The sequence below is a fragment of the Wasmannia auropunctata genome, unplaced genomic scaffold (assembly GCF_000956235.1).
Source record: "Wasmannia auropunctata unplaced genomic scaffold, wasmannia.A_1.0 LD335828.1, whole genome shotgun sequence".
Lineage (NCBI taxonomy): Eukaryota > Metazoa > Arthropoda > Insecta > Hymenoptera > Formicidae > Wasmannia > Wasmannia auropunctata.
Window position 1 is genome coordinate 119,855 of NW_012027062.1, and position 19,961 is coordinate 139,815.

The 19,961-nt window shown below is 37.5% G+C and overlaps 5 protein-coding genes across 13 annotated transcripts; 3 read left to right on the forward strand and 2 right to left on the reverse strand.

Moving 5' to 3' along the window:
- Window positions 1-1,638: 1,638 nt before the first annotated feature.
- On the reverse strand, window positions 1,639-6,824 carry LOC105455850 (transcription initiation factor IIA subunit 1). 6 transcript variants are annotated; one of them, XM_011699501.1, is made up of 7 exons: window positions 6,517-6,824; window positions 5,372-5,582; window positions 4,840-5,154; window positions 4,325-4,533; window positions 4,052-4,201; window positions 3,893-3,982; window positions 1,639-3,796 (listed from the first exon to the last, which is right to left on the reverse strand). In XM_011699501.1, exons 1-7 carry the CDS (start codon window positions 6,538-6,540, stop codon window positions 3,689-3,691), a joined length of 1,107 nt encoding a protein of 368 aa, XP_011697803.1. In that variant the 5' UTR covers window positions 6,541-6,824; the 3' UTR covers window positions 1,639-3,688. The 6 variants fall into 6 exon arrangements, with proteins under 6 accessions (XP_011697803.1, XP_011697802.1, XP_011697801.1 ...); XM_011699500.1 differs by having other exon boundaries at window positions 4,052-4,198; window positions 4,840-5,199; XM_011699499.1 differs by having other exon boundaries at window positions 4,840-5,199.
- A 756-nt stretch (window positions 6,825-7,580) lies between these two features.
- Window positions 7,581-10,566, forward strand: LOC105455852 (vacuolar protein sorting-associated protein 45). 2 transcript variants are annotated; one of them, XM_011699509.1, is made up of 9 exons: window positions 7,581-7,707; window positions 7,773-7,972; window positions 8,179-8,377; window positions 8,499-8,648; window positions 8,753-9,132; window positions 9,332-9,604; window positions 9,690-9,854; window positions 9,923-10,152; window positions 10,234-10,566. In XM_011699509.1, the coding sequence occupies exons 2-9, from the start codon at window positions 7,880-7,882 to the stop codon at window positions 10,430-10,432; spliced, it is 1,689 nt and encodes a 562-aa protein (XP_011697811.1). In that variant the 5' UTR covers window positions 7,581-7,707; window positions 7,773-7,879; the 3' UTR covers window positions 10,433-10,566. The 2 variants fall into 2 exon arrangements, with proteins under 2 accessions (XP_011697811.1, XP_011697810.1); XM_011699508.1 differs by having other exon boundaries at window positions 7,664-7,972.
- Window positions 10,446-14,484, reverse strand: LOC105455851 (metaxin-1). 2 transcript variants are annotated; one of them, XM_011699506.1, is made up of 6 exons: window positions 14,262-14,484; window positions 13,297-13,547; window positions 12,475-12,640; window positions 11,948-12,334; window positions 11,396-11,456; window positions 10,446-10,754 (listed from the first exon to the last, which is right to left on the reverse strand). In XM_011699506.1, exons 1-6 carry the CDS (start codon window positions 14,346-14,348, stop codon window positions 10,738-10,740), a joined length of 969 nt encoding a protein of 322 aa, XP_011697808.1. In that variant the 5' UTR covers window positions 14,349-14,484; the 3' UTR covers window positions 10,446-10,737. The 2 variants fall into 2 exon arrangements, with proteins under 2 accessions (XP_011697808.1, XP_011697809.1); XM_011699507.1 differs by lacking the exon at window positions 11,396-11,456.
- Window positions 14,485-14,500: 16 nt separating this feature from the next.
- Window positions 14,501-17,752, forward strand: LOC105455853 (very-long-chain (3R)-3-hydroxyacyl-CoA dehydratase). 2 transcript variants are annotated; one of them, XM_011699511.1, is made up of 6 exons: window positions 14,501-15,323; window positions 15,399-15,604; window positions 15,726-15,842; window positions 15,932-16,166; window positions 16,245-16,349; window positions 16,532-17,752. In XM_011699511.1, the coding sequence occupies exons 2-6, from the start codon at window positions 15,521-15,523 to the stop codon at window positions 17,089-17,091; spliced, it is 1,101 nt and encodes a 366-aa protein (XP_011697813.1). In that variant the 5' UTR covers window positions 14,501-15,323; window positions 15,399-15,520; the 3' UTR covers window positions 17,092-17,752. The 2 variants fall into 2 exon arrangements, with proteins under 2 accessions (XP_011697813.1, XP_011697812.1); XM_011699510.1 differs by having other exon boundaries at window positions 14,501-15,604.
- Window positions 17,753-18,080: 328 nt separating this feature from the next.
- LOC105455854 (mitochondrial import inner membrane translocase subunit Tim22) lies at window positions 18,081-19,930 on the forward strand. The gene is made up of 4 exons (XM_011699513.1): window positions 18,081-18,672; window positions 18,971-19,155; window positions 19,261-19,333; window positions 19,674-19,930. The coding sequence occupies exons 1-4, from the start codon at window positions 18,432-18,434 to the stop codon at window positions 19,754-19,756; spliced, it is 582 nt and encodes a 193-aa protein (XP_011697815.1). The 5' UTR covers window positions 18,081-18,431; the 3' UTR covers window positions 19,757-19,930.
- Window positions 19,931-19,961: the final 31 nt, after the last annotated feature.

Consider the following 19,961-nt stretch of genomic DNA (forward strand, 5'->3'; position numbering starts at 1 on the left):
GGGGGGGGAAGCTCACTGATTACCGTTAAATAAGGAGGTTTCGCTATTATTAATTTACAGTAATATATTATCTTTCTACATATTAAGTTACTCAATTAAAGGGGAATTCGTAACATTCGTGACATTTAGAAAATTTAAGGCTTCGATTAGATATTTTCAGTTAGAGAAAAGAGGAGAAGGTCAAACGCGAAGCGTTTCGCAGACGCGCATAAATAATTGTTCATTTCTTAAATCGCTTCGAGATCTCGGACGGGGAAAGAAAACACATTTAAATAATACGGATAATGTACGGTGATCAGTCAATTCCCTCTCCGTCCGAGATTTTGAGGTGATTTGTAGCAACGCCGGATACAAGGCTTAACAATAAATTTCTGCAATTGCGAAATATTTCAATCTCGCATTTGCATTTAGCTGCAATAACATTCATTCGACGAACAGTTGAAAAAAAACTTGAACAAAACTTGATGCTAAAATTTTATAATTTTTCATTGTGATTAATTGTTTGGCTTACAACATGCTCATACCGATGAGTTGCATGTCAAGCTCCCTTTGTAAATGATTATTCACAATATAGTGATATATAGATACATATAAAATATCACAGTCTTATGTGTAAAATAAAGCACAGGGCAAAACAATCGCGTTTGTACTAGGAAATCAGATGGATGGTATAAAAATTAATTGCAGATTTCAAAATATGATTTCAAATTGCAAAATCTTCACAATCGAAATATTTAATGTCGAAAATTAAAATTGATGGTTATGGATTTTTTGTTAATTTACTGTATAATTCTATTTGTAAACATCATAACGTGTTCTAAACGTGTATGTGATTTTTAGTGTATATTGACCTCGATATTAAAAATTAGATTGCTTTAATTAGTAAAGCAGTCTGTCTTTTTATTGAATTTTGTCTTTTGAATTAAAAAAAAATTCGATCGAAACGTTGCTTAAGTATAGACGCGGTTGTTGGGAAAAAGTTACGATATTATTTTTAATATATGTAATTAGAGAGTTTTGTACATTTTGTAATATTTTAATTGTAACTACTTTTCCTACTTTCCCCATTTGGTATTTTATAATGGAGGTAATTAAAAATTATGTATATATATACATAGGCACATTTTCCTTCGCAAATTGGAATTTATATTTGTTGAGATTCAACAGTCCTGAAATATTCTCTTCGACGTCGAGAATGTTTCTCTTTATGGCGTTTTTTAAATAAAAATTTACAAAAGTTTTATTGTATGTAAGATAATATATGTATAAATGTTGATATTTTATGTTTGAAGAGTCTAATAATAATAATTTTGACTCGTTTTCGTGATTCATTGGAAAAACATTGAATTACTACACTAAAGGAAGTAGTATTTAGTAAAATAAAACATGTTTTACTGTTAAGCTCTGCCTATCAATATGCTTTTGAAAACCGGAAGTATCGAACAAACCATAGTTAATCAGAAACAAATTTAGATACGCGTGTATCGATTTGAACGATTATATATAGCGTTAAATAACGAGACAAGATAAAGGATATAAGTACGGACTATTGAATGCTCGTCGTTAAGGAAATTACGATCCGAAAGTTTTTGAATCAACATGCGCACACACGCAATAAACACACAACATACATACATCTATAGAGAAGAGTTTTCTTGTGAAACATTTATTTTGCAAATTCCAAAAAGTTTAATTTATAAATTAAACTTGGAATATATAAGGCATACGACGAACAATATAACGCAGATACCGTAAATATTATACAGACAGCACCTCTGTATATCAATCATATTCTACAAGATATATGATTTTCACAAAAAAAAAATTTCATAAAATATATACATTTTTTTGGTAACCTCAGAAAATTAGAGTTTCAGCCGATTGTTTAAAATCAATTACTCAAATTTAAACATTATGCCAACATTCCAAGTATCTTCGGCAAAGTACGATACGATACGATATATAAATTGCACACTATCTTGGCGTATTCGTAACATCACATTGTCAGTTTCGTAGAAGCAATTTATTTATATCGTCATTCCTCCAATTAAACAATTATCTTAAACTACTGAAATATTAATCTCCACTCAGACATTATATAATTTAAGAGTAATTTTTATACACGCTCACGGCACTGATCTTCAAACTTTAGCGCGTTTAATAACATAAAAATTTGCTAATTCACGAATCTTATAACTTATTTGACTAAGGCAATTTAAATTGTTCTAGAAGCTCTGATTTAATTTCAATACAACTTCAAAGATGTTTGTCAAATATTACACAAAAATCTAAAAGTACTAGAAAATATCATAACACTTAACAATATCAATTCTCTTTTGAGAGAGTTGACATTGTTAAGCAAAAGTTCTTAAAAATCAAGTTTTTTTACCGTTTTACCGAACAATTTAAACTTCCTGAGTGAAACACCGATAGATCCCTTAAATGCTCTGAATGCATGTTATTCAATCCTTTCGATAAATTAAAGAGCCATCGCACACAAAAAAACTTAAGCAGTAAAACGTAGGCAGTAAAGAAATCAACGTACTGGTTTTGCTACTGCTTACGTTATAACCTTACATTCTCGATTGTGATTGGTCGATTCGCTTACTGCTTACGACTTACTGCTCAAGTTTTTTTGTGTGCCATAACTCGTCAATGCTGGCAACAGTAATAAAACGCAACTTTATTACTCCAAATCGCACACAATAAATCACGATTTTGCAGTCCTTTAAAACTTTTCAACTGAAACCGTTCGATACCGTTCTGTTTTCAGATCACAAATATAGAACGGAAGTTTTCAACTTCCTCCCACGTGAAAAAGTTCATAATCGAGGATTTCAAAATATATATATTGTATATAATATATATTATATATATCTATAAAGTACAATTTTTGCATTCATTGTCCGTGATGTTAGTGGCTTCAGATCCACTAATCGATATGGTGCTTTCGTCAATATGTATATATATCATTCAGTTAATATATATATATACATAACGCGCTTCCGCTCCAATAAAGTTCACTCACATTTGCTAGAAAAAGCTAACTAATCCGTCGTGGATCTTTTTAGAAGGAATCTCGGCGCCCACAAGCAAGTTTCCAGTAATACATATGTGACTAACTGTAGGAGACTCTCGCATAATTTCTTTTACACTCGTATATTCATAATTCGCACTACTACATGGAAATCATATATATTAGCCCTCTCTATCCTCCCTCCCCTTAACTTTCGATCTTCAATTTCCTTAAATGAAAAGATTAAAGAAAATCATTAAGAATATTAAAAAAAAAAACTAATAATATTGTCAGAACGAAAAAAAGAAAATTAAATAAAACCTGACACATTTGATATCTGTGACTTAGCTAGTCAGTCGACAAGTAAAATCATCTTGTCTCAACATCTCAAAAATCTCGTCGTTCATAGGGCTAAAGATATAACACAAAGTGTACAGTATGATATTCGTGATAATGTAACAATGTTCGCCGTTGTTCCCCTGTACCGCCATTTCCACTTGCAGCAGCTTCGCGCAATCCGGTGAAAGAATCCCGTCGTCGTGGAGATCGTCGGTATCTCTTCACACATTAACGCGGTTATACACGTGAACACATTATCAAGTTGCCTTCACACGCAGCGTCCCTGAGTCGAGCTTACTCGTGGGCAACACGATATTCACATCGCACCTAGAGTTACCATTCAGCGTCCCCGTTTGCCTTTTGGAACACATAATCTTTTCCACTTAGATTCATTATACCGTCTTTCAGATAAAACTTCCACTTATTCCGACTCCTCGTAATCTGAAAACAAAAACGTTATCGCATGTACCTCCGAACTGAAAAATATATTATCGTAGAGAATTTTATCGTAAAGTCAAATGTGAATCACTTTCTTACCTTATCGTACTGGCAGACGACTACATTATCAGTATCGAATAAATCGGCAGGATCGTCATCCGTGACGTCATCTTCAGAATTGAGGGGTTCCTACAAGTAATTCTCTTGTGAGACAACCGTTCAGCTTACGCGAAAATTTATTCATAAATATTTATTTACCTCTTCACGAGCCGCCGCCTCGTCGTTTTCTTCCTCCTCTTTTTCATCCATATCCTCGTCGTCATCATCGTTATCCTCTTCCTCCTCATCATCATCATCGTCAGTAGAATCACCGACTCCTCCGTCCAATTGATTTATATTATTTTGCTGCTGGAAAAAATAAACGGATGAGGTATGGTATGTTATACGTGATACATGTGTGCGTGCATGTATTTATCTTATCTTTTCCGTTATATGTTCCGTCGTATAGACCAAATACATTTCTGACTCTACCTGATTTTGAGGTGGCCTTTGTGTGACAACGCTGTTTGTACTTTGTGTGACAACCTGAATCGGCTGATTCACTTGCAACGGGGTTAATGTCGCTTGCCCCTGCAGCGTAGAATTTACATGCTGTTGCAGCAGAGCCGAAGCTAAATTCGCTGGAAGACCCATAGCGGCGGAAATTACCGAACCTGTTAAAATCGTATGTAGCTGGTTGGCTAGAAAAAAAAACACAATTTTTTAATTTATATAAATAGCTGACATATGTGTGTGCACATCTATTTTGCAAGGTCTTTATACAATAATAAAGTACAATAAAAATATCAAAAAATATAAATGTATCTATATATATTTAAATTATAATATAGCTAAATATATTTGTATTTTCATTATGTAGAAGACCTTTTTACAGAAAATCTCTACAGATTAAAAAAAAATTATAAATAACGAGACAAAAAATATACAGAATATGTTCGATTTATGCTGCACAAGTTATTTTTAATGGAGCACAGTAAGATCTTCACCTTGAAGAGCAGATGCAGGAACTTGTATGCTTAAAATCCGTTGCGGTCCGTCCGGAATGCCAGGTTGTGGAGGTAAGGTGATCTGTATGGGCACTTGTCGTTCAGCGAGCACAGCCGAAGCGGTCACCACTTGTTGCACCGGCGTCGTCGAATGCTGTTGTTGCTGCTGCTGCTGCTGCTGTTGCTGTAATGTGGTACCCGTGGAAGGATGAGTGTGTTGCTGAGGTTGCGATGGTTGCTGCGGCTGTGCTTGCGCTTGCTGCTGCTGCTGCTGCTGTTGTTGTTGCGATTGTTGTGAAGATTGCGTTTGCGACACTGTGTTTCCGGCAGATGGTTGTACAAAATGATTTCCTACATTAGCTGTTACAACATTAAATATATATAGCGATGAATTATTCCTACAAAATGCATCACCATTACTCAATGCTCGATACGGAACATCCAGTAGCAGTGAACCACCTTGTATAAGTTGTATGTTACTTAGAAAAAAAATGAAAAGTTATTAATGCTCGATCTCTATCAAAATGTGTACCTTTATTAACGGACACGGCTTTGTGCGTGTTGATTGGAGGAACTTGCGGCTCCGGTGGATCCGGATTTAACTCCACGGCCTTGCTGGCCATTAGTTTTGCCTCCCATATTTGCTTGAGCTCCTGCAAGACCTGCTCATCCACGCCTTCGTCTATAAACGACTCTCGCACTCCCGATATTACATCTTCTATCACAGTGTGGTATAATTTCAGCTGCAAAACAATTTACGCGGCATTCAGTCTCTTTGATACATCGCAAAAATATTGAAAGTACGTATGCACGCACGAGAAGGTCATATCCCCATAAATTTATGTAGTCAGACCGATCGAGAAATGTTACATAAACACGCATAATGCCTTTCTATCGGCAAATAAAATTAAAGCGAATGCAAATCTATGCGTATAGATATGCAGATATATTCTTACTGTACGCTCCAATATCTTTTACGCTCAAACCAAATTTTCTCTTCTGCTCAAGCCCTTTTTGGCAAACGATTCAATATTAACTTGGGCATTGGAGGCACAGAAGAATCGTGTGTCGCACGGACGTCTGTACTTGCTGATTCATCCTGACCCTAATTCAGCTTACTTCCAGCGCGTTCCTATCAGGCACTAGCAACTAGGTACCGAGAACATTGACCTTAAGGAAAAAGATTGCGGCGTTTCGAGTAAATCAGTCGGTGTATGTAAACATCGGCGTGTGCGAACGTTTGCTCAGAGATATCGCAGAACGGAATCGCGAGGCTAGGCGATTCAGGTGCGACACGACGGTGTTGTTGCGAGACGACGACGAGGAATCGGGTGGGCCACGTCGAGGGGTGGCAAACGTGCGTCTCGCGGTTCATTCATTCATTACGACTTCTTTCAACCGGGGAGGGGGATGCTGCGACTTCCTCGACGATCCGTCCTCCCGCACCGAACGAAACGCGCGCGGTACATTCTCCGGCGGATGGGGATGTCGGGAGATCCGGAGGAAAGTTCCTCCTATCCCTCCCTCCCCCGACCCTCCCCCTCGCCACTCCTCGCGCTCCGTTATCGCGGAGGAATTGTCGCCCGGACGGGAGCGCGTGAGACGCGAAGATGCGGGCGTACCTCCTCGCAAGAGAGGCGGTCAGTTTCTCGCTCGGGTCTCTTTTATTTTACTCACCACGCTGGTCTGGCTGAGGGCCATCGTGGCCGCGACACGCACGCTCGGCGTGGACGCTCGTCCGTGGGGCACCGGGGAGGTGGAAGCAAAACACCGCGACGATCCGCGAGGACGGGTATCCCAGTCCGCGTCTTCTTCACTTCAGACGCCGCACCGGTGCATCCCGTCGACGCGCGGGGGAAGGCGCGGAGGGGGGGGAGGAAGATCTCGCGGGGGCCTCTCGCTTTGGTCTCCGTACGCTCGGTGAAAGCGAAACGCCAAAGCCAACGCACACGGCAAGCCCGCCTCACTCGCCACGAACACCGCTGCTGTCTGTCCGGTCTGTCGGTCAGGCTGGCCGTAAAAACTCGCGCAATACTACGACGGGCGCCCGGTCTCCTGCGCGCAGGCGCGTCACGGTCGCAGTGACGTGCACGCACAATACAGTGCCGTGCCGCTCATTTAATGTCCATTCTTTTCTTTCACTAATGTAATTCGACTTTTAATCACAGTTTAATTTGTCTCGTTATCCTGTTCTAGTTCTTAGAACACTGGAAAAAGATAGAAAGGAAGTTAAACTGAGATTAAAGTTGATCTACACATTGATAGAAATTATAATTAATATAAACCGTCTTTTTTTGAGGTGTGTGTGCAGCCAATTAAGCCCGTATCAAGACTAAGGATTGAGATTGAATTGGGATTTAACCAATTAGAGGAAAGAAAACCAATCTCAAATTTAGTGAACTTTGTTTTGATTGGTCAAATTCCATTCCAATCTCAATCTCAATCTTTAGTCTGTTACGGGCTTAAAGCCCTATTAATTGATTAAATCCCAATATTCCCAATTCAAGTCTCAGTCTCAATCTTTAGTCTGATACGGGCTTTAGGGTTTGCTTGATTGGCTGAGATTGATGCTGCGATTCCTTAGCTACACTTGAAAAGGACAGCATTTTTGGGATGCGTTTATTTTATATTTATCGTTCGTTAAATGTAGAACAAAAATAATCTATAGAGATCACTTGGATAAATTAATCGGCGCTTGATTAATATCGACGTATTATGACGTCACGCGTCACCAGAGTCTCGGAAATGGACCAATCAAACGTGAAATCGGGGACCAGCTGCGCCGTTGCGCGAACGACGTTCTATACATCTATAGTCCACTCGGCAATTCTGTCTTATCGTTGTCAAAATTCGTCAGTGTGCGTCATGGTACGTACTTGAGAGGTTTTACATGGGGTATGTATATACGGATCTACATATGCGTCTTTCCACAGCTGATCTGCGCCTGATTTAAACGAAATATGAATTTGGCGTGATACACGCGCGCGTGTATATATACGTTAATCGCTGAACGGCTCGAGGCGCCGATTCAACTGTCAGGATGAACGTCGTCACCGCTTTGAAGTTTTATATTACGAAGATGACAGAAGACAGTGGGCCTGGTATGAAGGTTCTGCTGATGGATAAACAAACGGTAGGAAAACCGAGTACTGTGAGTTTTTTCTTCTTGCAGCTGAACTCTCCGTACCTCCCGCTTTTCCTCCTCTCCAGTTATACATGCCCGTTTTATTTTAAACGCAAAAAATGTAACACTGCAAAAAAAAAAAAATAGAACAATGATCGACAGGTTTCAAAAATATATCGTCATTCTTCTATTTCTTTTTTTTTTTTATTTTTCAGACAAGTATAGTCAGCCTGCTCTACAGTCAGTCCGAGATACTGATGAAAGAGGTGTATCTGTTTGAACGGATAGACACCGCTGCGCATAACGACACCCTGAAACATTTGACGTGCATAGTGTTTGTAAGGCCGACCAAGGAAAATATCGATTTGCTTTGCAAGGAGCTCAGATACCCGAAATACGGAGCATATTATATTTGTAAGTAGCAACGCACATGGTTCCTTATGAAAATTATATTCTTGTTAATTCAGATGTTATGAAACTTGAAAGAAGTGTCGTAAAGGAAAGGAGTAATATTTATCGTGTAATATTTAACTAGATTTCAGTAACATCATCGCCAAAGCGGATATAAAACTTTTGGCGGAGAGCGACGAGCGAGAGGTGGTCCGGGAGGTGCACGAATACTATGCGGATTATTTAGCTATTAATCCGCACTTATTCTCGCTTGGAATAACTGCCTGCTCCGAAGGTAATGGTTCCTCCACGAGAACTCATTGCCGTATAGATTTGTAAGAAATTGTGTCTCAACAAAAAACCGTTCTTTCATATCGGTCGTTTGTGTTGCGATTCAAGGGCTGATCTGGGATCCGGTGCATTTACATAGAACTGTCCAAGGAATAACTTCCGTTTTGTTGTCGCTGAAGAAATGTCCGTATATCAGATATCAAAACAGCTCGGATATGGCAAAGAGGTTGGCAGAGAAGATAAGGGAGGTGCTCAGTAAAGAGTCGAATTCCTTCGAATTCAGACAGGAGTCCAATCCACTCCTTCTGATAGTCGACAGGAGAGACGATCCTGTCACGCCGTTGCTAAATCAGTGGACATATCAAGCGATGGTACACGAACTACTGACGATTAATAATAATCGAGTCAACCTGTCTCATGTGAAAGGCATTTCGAAGGAATTGAAGGAAGTTGTTCTGAGCGCAGAGCACGATGACTTTTACGCGAATGTAAGAAAATTCGTCATTTATAATTTCGACTGCTTGTACATTCATAACTAAAATTATAGCAAAAGTAGATATAAATTAATAAAAATAAAGTGAAATTTTTGAATGAGATTTCATAATTACTTTGTTTTTTAAATAATTTTATAAATTTTATTCATTGCGAAAAACTCTGTGAGTGTTAAAAGAATGTATTCTTGTGCAGAACTTGTATCTAAACTTCGGGGAAATAGGACAAACGATAAAAGAATTGATGGAAGAGTTTCAAAAGAAAGCCAAGAAGCATCAAAAGGTTGAAAGCATAGCCGACATGAAACATTTCGTAGAGACATATCCGCTCTTCAAGAAACTTTCTGGTACTGTATCGAAGCACGTTACGGTAGTCGGAGAGCTTTCGTCTCTCGTGGAAAAGCACAATTTGTTAGAAGTATCAGAATTGGAACAAGAATTGAGCTGCCAGACTGATCATTCCTCACAGGTAATATTTTCACGAACCGATCACGAAAAAAGAATTATATAAATCTCTTTAATATGTGTATCTAATTTAATCATTCTGTTTATAGCTGCAAAAGATAAAAGCACTTATCAGCAATCAAAAAATACGAGATGTGGATACCGTTCGACTCGTCATGCTTTATGCGCTGCATTACGAAAAACACGCGAGCAATGACATAAATGGTTTAGTAGAATTACTTAAGAAGAGGAATGTTTCAGACAAATATATTAAGGTATTATATATAACTGATGTTTTTTTTATGAAAAAGATGTATGTAATAAATAAATCTTATATTTCCAGCTTGTATATAATATACTAGAATACAGCGGTGTTAACACAAGACAGAGTAATTTATTTGATCGGGAAGCAGTTGCCAAAATAACCAAAAAGTTATTTAAAGGATTAAGCGGGGTAGATAATATATATACGCAGCATTGTCCTTTAATAAACGAAACGCTAGAGGACTTGATAAGAGGAAGATTAAGCACGCAGGCATTTCCGTATCTCGGTAACATGATAATGTCACGAAGGTAAATTATTTATATAACACGTGCGTGTCAGATATAGATAAAAATTGATATACAATACATTGTCGTCCCGCATTTTTACAGGCCTCAAGACATAATAATATTTATGATCGGAGGTGCGACTTACGAGGAGAGCTTGGCCGTTTATAATTTAAATAAGCAAAATCCAGGAATAAAAATCATTCTAGGCGGTACCACCATCCACAATTTTAAAAGTTTCGCGGAAGAGGTGCACCATGCCACGAGCGGTATCTTGATGCGATATAAGATCGGAAAAAATTAATAATATGTTGGTATTGTGTATCATATTCCAAAATATTTATTTACTTTGTTATGTATATTTTGCTATTTATACATTTATGTAACATCTCCCTGCCTTTCTCGCTGTGTCACGAATATAGGACTATTTCACACCAAGACTTTCGAACGTAAATCATTGCGAAATATTGCATGAAACGGAATATTTTTCTGCGCTTAATAATTTTATATTCTCTTCCTTTGTCGTGAAAACATAATTTTCTTTTTGCTAACTGCTATTCGTCATCCTCGTCATTCAGCATGTATTCCATCGGCACGTCTGAGATTTCGTCATCCTTTACTGGTACCTTTAATAAACATGGATTATTTTTCTTAATATTACAATAAGCCAAGTAAAAAATATATGATGTAATGGCTGTTGAATTTTCTGATTTAAATTTTCTACATTAATCATTTTTTTATAATAAAATCCCAAATAAGTATGTTAAAATAAACTCGTTTAAAGCTAAATGACAAATACAGTTTTATTAACTACTTCCATTTTTAAAACTTCGTAATCTTAATTTTATTAGTTTTAATAAAAAATTATTCATGTACTGATTTCGGAACATTTTAAATCCTATCCTAGATTGTTTATATTATTTCTTATCTTAATGCACCAAAGAATTAATATATGTATAAAACATTTAAGGTTCTTATTAAACGTATTAATGAAGAGTATATTAAATCTTGGAATACTTTACAAGTATAATTCTACATCTAATGTTAGAGTACTTAAATTCCATGTTATTTGCATAGGAATTTTTCCACTTTAAACACGTAAAAATAAATAAAAATAACTATTTAACCACTTTAATTGCGAATACACAAGCTTGTCGCAATAATTTATAGTGTATGCGATAAGAAGCAAAAATGTATTTATTATGTATAAAAATTAATTGGTTAATTTCCATGTAAAAATATATTATCAATGCGCACTAATACTCACGTTTTCTTTTCTTCTTAGGAATTTTAATAAACTTTCTGCTTCTTAACAAATATACTAGCACCTACAAATAAAGCTACTTGTACCTTCAATCTCAATATCTACTGTTTGTGGTCTTTAAGACTTACATAAACAATATCTTTTCATAATAAAGAATTTTATACTTTTTCTATATTATAGATATATTTTGCTAAATTGATTACATTTCACTACACAAAATACATCGATCCAATCCAAATAAAAATTAAAAATATAGAAATTTTGATATTATATAAAAAGAAATTTTATCATGCAAAAATCTATTAAAATACAGTAAATATAGTATTTATAAAAATGAAAAAATATTGATTTAGCTTGCATAATGTAAATATTAGGTATGATAAAGACAATCCGTATTAAATGTTATGAAAATAAAGATGAGAAGGTAAAACTCAGAAAACCAATTAATATCCAACATAAATTGTCTGTCGCAGAAATTTATCGTTTACGATTATGATTTTCTATCATTCTATATTTCTATCGTATTTTTTTGCTCTCCGAATAAACGGAACTTACCTCTACGATACCAGTGAACAACGCATATCCCGCCATTGCCATTGTAGCGACAAGCACAGCAAGGATCTGATTTCTTCTCTTGTTGGGAAATTCACATTCAGAGTCTCTTCTCGATCTTTCGACATTCTTCTCAGCTTTATGCTTCTCGTAAGTCTGATATTCGTTCTCGAAGTATCTCTGTGATATACGCGACACATACTTCACTAGATTTGTACAGGCTTTCAGATGATTTTGCAAGACCGGGTTTGGTAACGGAGCCTTGAGCAACGGCGCCAGATACGAGTACACAACGGCGTCTATTGTGCTAGGCTGCTCTCCGCAAAAGAAATCTGTATCTCCAAGCCTTGTGGATAGTAACGTTAAACATTTTTGTGCTTCCGAATACACCTGTTGTCACAGAGATCTTTTTAAAGTTAATCCAAATAAGTTTTTTGCATTTTATTAAATATTACGTCTTTTCTCATTTATATAAACGTCTTCCTAAAACATCTAAATGTGCTCTAAATTATTCTGCATGTTACACGTACCTCATTTTCGATAACATTTATATTATCTTCCAGAGGATATAAACTTTGCATCAAAGTATGCGCTTGTCGCTCAAATTTTCCTGGATAATAGAAATTAAATGGAAAAGATAGCGCTTTGCAGTACCACGGTCTAATTAGGTCGTCCAAATTTTTCTTATCTATCCACCTAAAAATAAATTATAATAATTATTATAATACACCCTTATATATGCTATAATTACAAAAGCAATGTTGCACAAGGCTCTAAATACACTAAAATGCACCTGCTAAGGTGACGCTATTAATATTATTTCTGCAAAACTAGAGGACTGGACAAACATGTACGCAATGACCAGAATAATGTGCATCTCATACTTAAAGATGTTTTAATATTGCTACTTGAGACAAATAATTCATTTACCTAATTATTAAATTAGATCAATTTAAAGACAAATTTATTACTAGTCATTTCCACAATTTTGATCTCTACCTTGCGTATGTTAGAAAATCATGCTTTCCTTAGTCTGAAATCATTAATAATTCTAGTCTTTTTGTATAATTTTTGCGAATAACACTTAGGGTCTTAGGCAATACAGGAATTCTGTCGATCTTGAATCTAATGGATAAGTCTGTTAAGACTACATTTTAGACTTTAAAGACATTAATCTCTCAGAAAAATTCTCAGCAACAATAATGAATAAATAAGTTCTTTTTTTTCAATAGATCTAGTTACAGACAAATTTCTCAATCTTTCTGTTACTTTCTGTGAATTTTAATAATCATTGAGATTTCCATAAGCACCGAGTTGCATCTTATTCTGGTGCGTTTCAACATATCTCATACCATATGAATTGGAAGGCTGGATACAACTTTTCCTTAAGCAGAGCATCATAAGCCATGACGTCTGCGCATTGCTTATCGCTTAACGTATAGTCAGAATTATAATGTTTCGCTCTAAAAAAGGGCAGTATGTCTTTAACCGTATCCAACGTACGTAGACCAGCCTTAAGCAAGGGTAATCGACCGTTTGGTGTTCTAAACGGATTGCTCGCTAGATTTACTTTTAAGGGTACCCCACTGAATTTGGCATATGCCTACAAATATAACATGATACTGTGTTAGGAAACGAGTGCCGTCTGTTACATCATTTTTTTAAGTTGTAACATTATTATTAGATAAATATGACATTAAGTTTTCAATGACAAAATAATTACAACTGATGATGTATAGATTATATAGTTTTGATGGGGCTTGATTGAAAAGCGCTAATACTCTTTAATAACTTAGATATAACAAGGAAATGAGGAATGTTTCAGTTTTCTCTCGCTTTCATTTCACTGGTGTCGCATTCAATCTTTGAGTTTAAGCATCTTGATACCTCTACATACGTGTTGTCCCTCTCTAATACATTTCTAAGGCAGCAAGAATCCTTCCCCGATGGCTTCTTCGGCCAACCAAATCACAGTACTGTATTTTACACATCTTTGCAATCAAATTTTGAAAGAAGAACTCCATAAAAGATTCACTCGAAATTACCAGGGGAACATCGCCTCGTTTGCTTTTCCCTCCAAGGAATAATCCGCCAAGAATCCTTTATTTTCAATCAAGTCACTCGCTCGGGAGCCGCAGACGTGCTCCCGACGTTTTTTTTTCAAAGATACCAAGTCGGCCGAAGAATCCACGCGGCGGGAGGAGACACTTGACGTTTTCTCGCGCGTGTCGCACGTGACGAATTCTACGTCGTTTTACGAGAAAAAGGAAACGAAACGTCAGCGTGCGCGTGTCATAACCTATAATACTCAACGCACCAGGACTTGCAAGCATTCTATGTCGACCGACGGCAGGCCCCAGTCGCCCTTCCACACGTCCAGCTGCAGCACCTCGGCGTTGGCCATTTTCGAAAATTGGCATCGCCAGTTAGACTACACGTGCAAAACCCTTCGGGCACCCGAAGGGGTTCAAGGGGTCCCTCGTCTACCGCAGACTCCCCTCCACAGTAAACAACGTTGCATCGCGACTCGCGTGGCAGATTGTAGGTTAGAGCAATCCCCCCCCCTCCCGCCGAGCTGGGGCTCTTGCACTTTTCGTTCTCTCTCTTTTTCTTCCCAATGTCAAATCGTGTGTATGTTCCAATTTAAAGTATAGAAAGTGCAACACGGCATTAAAATCTTTTGTCTCCAATTATAATTGTGTAAAATGCACAAATAACTTTTGGGAATAAAATTGTTGTACATATAAATAATTCTTAAAAAAAACTCAATTTTTTGATTATAATACTTTTTGTAATTTACAGGAATATAATCAATTTATTGGAATGTTCATATAATTTATAAGAGAAAAGTAATTATTTAACGTTCATTGATGGTCGACCATCATGTTGTGTACACAGACGCTAGTATCAAGTTAACATTTTTAATGAGCCGTCTCTAAACGCTTCTTCACTAAAAATTGCTCCGAATTGTCAAAGCAAGCCGTGTGATCTCGATTATGATGTAATCTTCTTGCCATGATCTCGATGTCAGTATTATCGAGTTTTTCGAGTTTATCGAGTTTGCTGTTTATCGAGTATGTCGAGTTCGTCGACTTACAATTAGTGGTTACGTTTATCTAAAACATTAAACAATTTTAAGAAATCTATTAGAAATGTGAAATATTAAATGTGATATATGTGATACTTTATTCGAAATGATCTCTTCAAAATTCTTCTTGGAGGTTAATATACTTCACTGATGCTGAATTCATTGCGCAAGTGTGAAAAATCGATCAATAACATGGAACAACATTGCTCCGGCAGCCGGCTTGCTCCGACCGTCCCCGCCACCTTCGGCAACTCCCTCGCCCCGCCGATCGGGTTATCCTAACATATTAATGTAAAATGCAATGTAACGATTGTTATACAATGTAAGGAGTTTCCTCCGCTTGATTGTGCTCAATTGGTTCAACAGTCAAGTGGAGTGACAAGTGAAAAGTTGACAAGGCAAAACGGAGCTAGTCCGCTGAATTTACGGGATTCGCAGAGAGGCACGGCAATAACAGGCAAGAGATCTCTGTTCTTGCCCAGGTTGTCATGTCCAACACGCTCAAGCCGTTTGTGTACTGGGCACAGACGGAGAGTCAGGTCACTTTGAAGGTAGACCTGACCGATGTAAAGGTACGCTACGCACTCGACACTTGTAAGAACATATACAAGATCTTCCATGTGTTTGTAAAGTTTCTGTCGGGATACCAATATATTAAATTGTCGTATAATCGTGTGCCCTTATTTTCCATAGGATCTTAATGTCAACCTAAAGGAAACTACGTTGCAAGTTACAGCCTACGGACAGGGAGCTAGAGGGATGAACAGTTACAGCTTCGATTTAAGTCTTCACTCGCCTATCGATCCAAATGTAATGACAAAAGTTTAAATCGATATGATATGTCCATATTCGATGTGAATTATATTAAAGATAACTCGTGTGCAATATGTTTGTTGCAGGAGAGTAGTTACAAGGTAATCGATCGCGAGGTCGACTTTACCCTGAGAAAGAAACATAATGGCTGGTGGCCGAGGTTAACGAGTCAGCCGCAGAAGCCCTCGTGGCTCAAGATCGATTTCGACAAGTGGAAAAGCGAAGACATGGATAACAACGAGGACGAGAAGCGTGACATTCTTAGCGATTATCCCGACATGTATGATAAATTGCACAAAGTAGAATTTGGTTACAAGAAAGGTTCGTATATGTCACAAATCGATATCATCATTATACCCGATGTTACAAGATTAATACTGTCACGTATTGTTTTTCCAGAGGATTTCACGAAAGTCTATCTATTCATATATAATGTCTGTCAATTTGTCGGTTTCATTTTTGCGCTCGCTGTGATGGCTATAATATATTCACGTGACGGGCCAGGTACATTTTTATATTTAAATACCGCAACGATTATATTACATTACTTTCAATTATTATTTTTTTTGTATGATGAATAAGCTCCAGAACTTTTATTGAAGCTCCTTTAGCTCTTCGTCTTGAAATTTATAATCGTGAATTATCACAGAGACGTCTTGTTATAATGCAACATTATACCTTTTCAGAGTCCCTGCAGGAAACGTACTCCATACTCGGCAAGCCACTAATGACTATGCAAATTTTACAATGTGTGGAGATAATAACCCCTTTCTTCGGACACTCGAAGAACAACGCGATGATGGCTTTCCTACAAATAAGCAGTAGAATGTTCATGCTGTTTTTCATCGAATCGGAGCCCCGTATGCAAAGCAGCCCGCACGTTTTCTTCATGCTTATCATATGGAGTACACTGGATATAATCAAGTATCCGTACTACAGCGCGCAAATGCTGAACATCGAGGTGCCCTTCCTAACGTGGCTGCACCACACGATATGGATACCGTCGTATCCGATGGCCTTCATATGCGAATATCTCATAATAAAACGGAGCATTCCGTACTTCGAAGAGACTCAGAAGTTCTCGATCTCTTTACCAAACAGTTACAATATCGCTTTTGACTTCCCGACTTTCATAAGGCTTTACTTACTCTTCTACTGCTTGCCTGGAATGTGTATACAAATGCTTCACATGGGCCGGCAGCTCTACAGGAAATTAGAATTCAGGAAACTTATAAAAACCAATTAATATTTAAAAAAAAAGTACAATTGTGACTTCGCAGGGTAGCTGATCTTCAAGATTGTGTTTCTCTTTTCACCTATAATCATTTGTTACGCAGAAGGTATACATAATAAAAAAAAGGGAGACATATAGAAGAAGTAAGATAAGCTCGGTCTTAGCATGTACAACTTTCATAATAATGCTGTAATTTTGTATAGACGTTTATATATTTTTATTACTTCCGAGGCGAAATTTTTCAAGAAATGGAATTTAAATTTTATGCACTAGTTGTATAAATTGAAATTTAAAGATTAAAAATCAAAATTAAATACAAACAGGACTTAATGAGCCAATCTAGGTGACAATACTTATTATGAAATTAAAAAACCCATATAAATAAATAATTCTACCGTTACATCACCTCTAGTTCAAGTTTATCCGGTCCGCAGATAAAAGTCGTTTTGTAGTCGTCAATGTATAAAATTCGAATGTCGATAAAAGAATGAATATATGCAATTAAATGCTGCGTAACAAAATACGTACAGCATATATTAATCCTGCATACGTGCCATTTATAACAAGAGCGAAAAAACTTTTCAGTATAATATGTCTTTTTTAAGTTATCTTTTCGACAAGCCGAAAAGATGTATGTACAAAAGATGAAAATAAAATTAAATAAATAAAATTATTTTATTTTATTTTATTATTAAATTAATAAAATTTATTGAATTTATGCTCCCGCACTTGTAGTTTGTAGCAGTTATAGCACGCGCGCGCATTCGAATCCGGTGTCCCGGTCACTAGCGGAGATTCAAACCCCACTTAGCGAAGATTCGAACCTCACTTAGCGGAGACTCGAATCAAACTTAGCAGAGACTCGAACCACGTTTTAGCGGAGATTTATTGAATTTATTGATTATTCTCCTGCATTTGTAGCAGTATAGCTGTATAGCTTCTCTCTGATCCCTCTTAGCGGAGACTCAAACCCCACTTAGCGAAGATTCAAACCTAAGATGTGGGCCTGAGATCGGAGTGTTTCTCGGCGAGTTAGGTTAGGAAGCACATGGTAAACATGCTGTCCGGCGCGACCCCGGTTACACACGTTCTTGTGCTTGTGCCTCGTCGATCCGATGAAATTTCATTTCAACGCGCGTGACTTTAGACTTAATAACGCGACATTCGACATATTCCCGCGTTTCAGAGATTATATTACGTTACGATTATATTTAACGTTACTTAATGCGAGGAGATGAGTTCTCTAGCCAGCGGACTATTTGAGGCTCGTCGCGACGTGACGTGACGCAAGCCTACATTTTCGAGGGTTGGAAATTGTAAAAAACTGTAAAACCAAAAAAAAGAAGGAAAAAATGTACTCCGCCGATTTGACGAAGACGTCGATTCCACCGGCGATCGCCGGTAAGGTGATGCTGAGCGACGCCGAGCTCGACAAGATCGCCCTGTTCCTCATTAATAATCAGCAACGCTACAGAGAAAACATAATAATCCCCAGGATGTTGGGACCCGTGCAGATAAAGACGATCGAGGAGAAGAGAATAGAGAGGGTGATGGAAAGCTGTACGTTCAAGAGCATCATGAGTTGTGTTCTCGGTACGTCTCTCCATACCGCTCCTCTCTAAGCAAACGTTAAAAACTAGTCTCACGTCGAGTTTAAGTACTCGACATAATGCAATTTGCAATAGCTCGTATAATTCTTCAAATATTCGAATTTGTATGTGTGATTATAATTGACAAACTATTTTTTTTAGAAATCCCCCTAAATTCCTTCAGATAAGAGATTCCTCGATGCGCTCATTTGCAAGAAATAATTTGGACCGCAAAGAATTACCAGCGAGATTATACCATTGTCAAAATTACACCGCGCTAACTGAAACGTTTTGCCCCTTAGGATACGGTTTGGGAGCGGCCTTCGGACTGTTCACCTCCAGCGTGAATCCCAACGTGGCGAGCGTCGAGAAGCAACAGAGCGCGCGAGAGATACTAAGGGAGATGAAAGCCACGACCCTCAGCTACGCGAAGAACTTCGCCGTACTCGGATGCATCTTTTCCGCCGTCGAGTGCACGATAGAATCGGTAATGCTCCAGATACGCACGTTAGGAAACTTGTTTTCGGATAATGATCTGTTCGCACGATACATATATTCTTGACATACTGTAAAAAGGCGGTCTTAATTTCAGTACAGGGGTAAAACGGACTGGAAGAACAGCGCGTACGCGGGCGGTGTGACGGGCGGACTAATCGGCTTAAGAGGTATCAATAATTTTCCCCGTGTATTACGTAATTATTAAAGTGATGCTGGCAAGGTCAGCATTATCGACATTACAGTTATATATGAATATCTTCGAATTGACTGATGCCCATTTTTCTATCAATAAAGATTAACTTTAATCTCGGTTCAACTTACTCTTCATCTTTTTCCAATTCTTAGAATTGAAAGAAAGATGAAGAGTAAGTTGAACTGAGATCAAAGTTAATCTACATCGGTGTGAAATAAACATAGCAGTAATGTCGGTAATTCGAACCTGCCAGCATCGCCTTAATCGATTTCTGAATCTTATTTAATTTCGTTTCAATTTCACTCGCCTTGCAGCCGGTGTAAAAGGGGGCATAGTCGGTGCTGCGGGTTTTGCAGCATTCTCAATGGCGATAGACTATTACATGCACAGACCTTAGACTGCGTAGCACAGATTGTTAAAAGATATATATTTGTATAAAAGAGATATAAAAATTTTTCTAATTACGCATCTATACAATTCCTGTATAAAAACATGGAAATGTTTGTTTTGTAGTGTAAATATCGTAAAAACTAGCTAGTGTCGTGTGACTGAATTAAAAGCGTAAAATATATTGCCGTGGTTCAATTAATTTACCAACCTAA

Excerpts from the sequence above, each read along its gene's own strand:
- LOC105455850 (XM_011699499.1), bottom strand. The coding sequence starts at position 6,540 with ATGGCCCTCAGCCAGACCAGCGTG. Across the intron at positions 4,534-4,839 it reads TCCTGCATCTGCTCTTCAAG|CCAACCAGCTACATACGATT; the intron begins GTGAAGATCTTA and ends TTTTTTTTCTAG. Across the intron at positions 3,983-4,051 it reads AGGCGGCGGCTCGTGAAGAG|GAACCCCTCAATTCTGAAGA; the intron begins GTAAATAAATAT and ends AATTACTTGTAG.
- LOC105455851 (XM_011699506.1), bottom strand. The coding sequence starts at position 14,348 with ATGGCCAACGCCGAGGTGCTGCAGCTGGACGTGTGGAAGGGCGACTGG. Across the intron at positions 13,548-14,261 it reads TAGAATGCTTGCAAGTCCTG|GCATATGCCAAATTCAGTGG; the intron begins GTGCGTTGAGTA and ends TTATATTTGTAG. Across the intron at positions 12,641-13,296 it reads CCAGCCTTCCAATTCATATG|GTGGATAGATAAGAAAAATT; the intron begins GTATGAGATATG and ends ATTTATTTTTAG.
- LOC105455854 (XM_011699513.1), top strand. The coding sequence starts at position 18,432 with ATGTACTCCGCCGATTTGACGAAGACGTCGATTCCACCGGCGATCGCC. Across the intron at positions 18,673-18,970 it reads CATCATGAGTTGTGTTCTCG|GATACGGTTTGGGAGCGGCC; the intron begins GTACGTCTCTCC and ends TTTGCCCCTTAG. Across the intron at positions 19,156-19,260 it reads TCGAGTGCACGATAGAATCG|TACAGGGGTAAAACGGACTG; the intron begins GTAATGCTCCAG and ends TCTTAATTTCAG.
- LOC105455853 (XM_011699510.1), top strand. The coding sequence starts at position 15,521 with ATGTCCAACACGCTCAAGCCGTTTGTGTACTGGGCACAGACGGAGAGT. Across the intron at positions 15,843-15,931 it reads ACTCGCCTATCGATCCAAAT|GAGAGTAGTTACAAGGTAAT; the intron begins GTAATGACAAAA and ends TGTTTGTTGCAG. Across the intron at positions 16,350-16,531 it reads ATATTCACGTGACGGGCCAG|AGTCCCTGCAGGAAACGTAC; the intron begins GTACATTTTTAT and ends ATACCTTTTCAG.
- LOC105455852 (XM_011699509.1), top strand. The coding sequence starts at position 7,880 with ATGAACGTCGTCACCGCTTTGAAGTTTTATATTACGAAGATGACAGAA. Across the intron at positions 9,605-9,689 it reads AGACTGATCATTCCTCACAG|CTGCAAAAGATAAAAGCACT; the intron begins GTAATATTTTCA and ends TTCTGTTTATAG. Across the intron at positions 9,855-9,922 it reads TTTCAGACAAATATATTAAG|CTTGTATATAATATACTAGA; the intron begins GTATTATATATA and ends TTATATTTCCAG.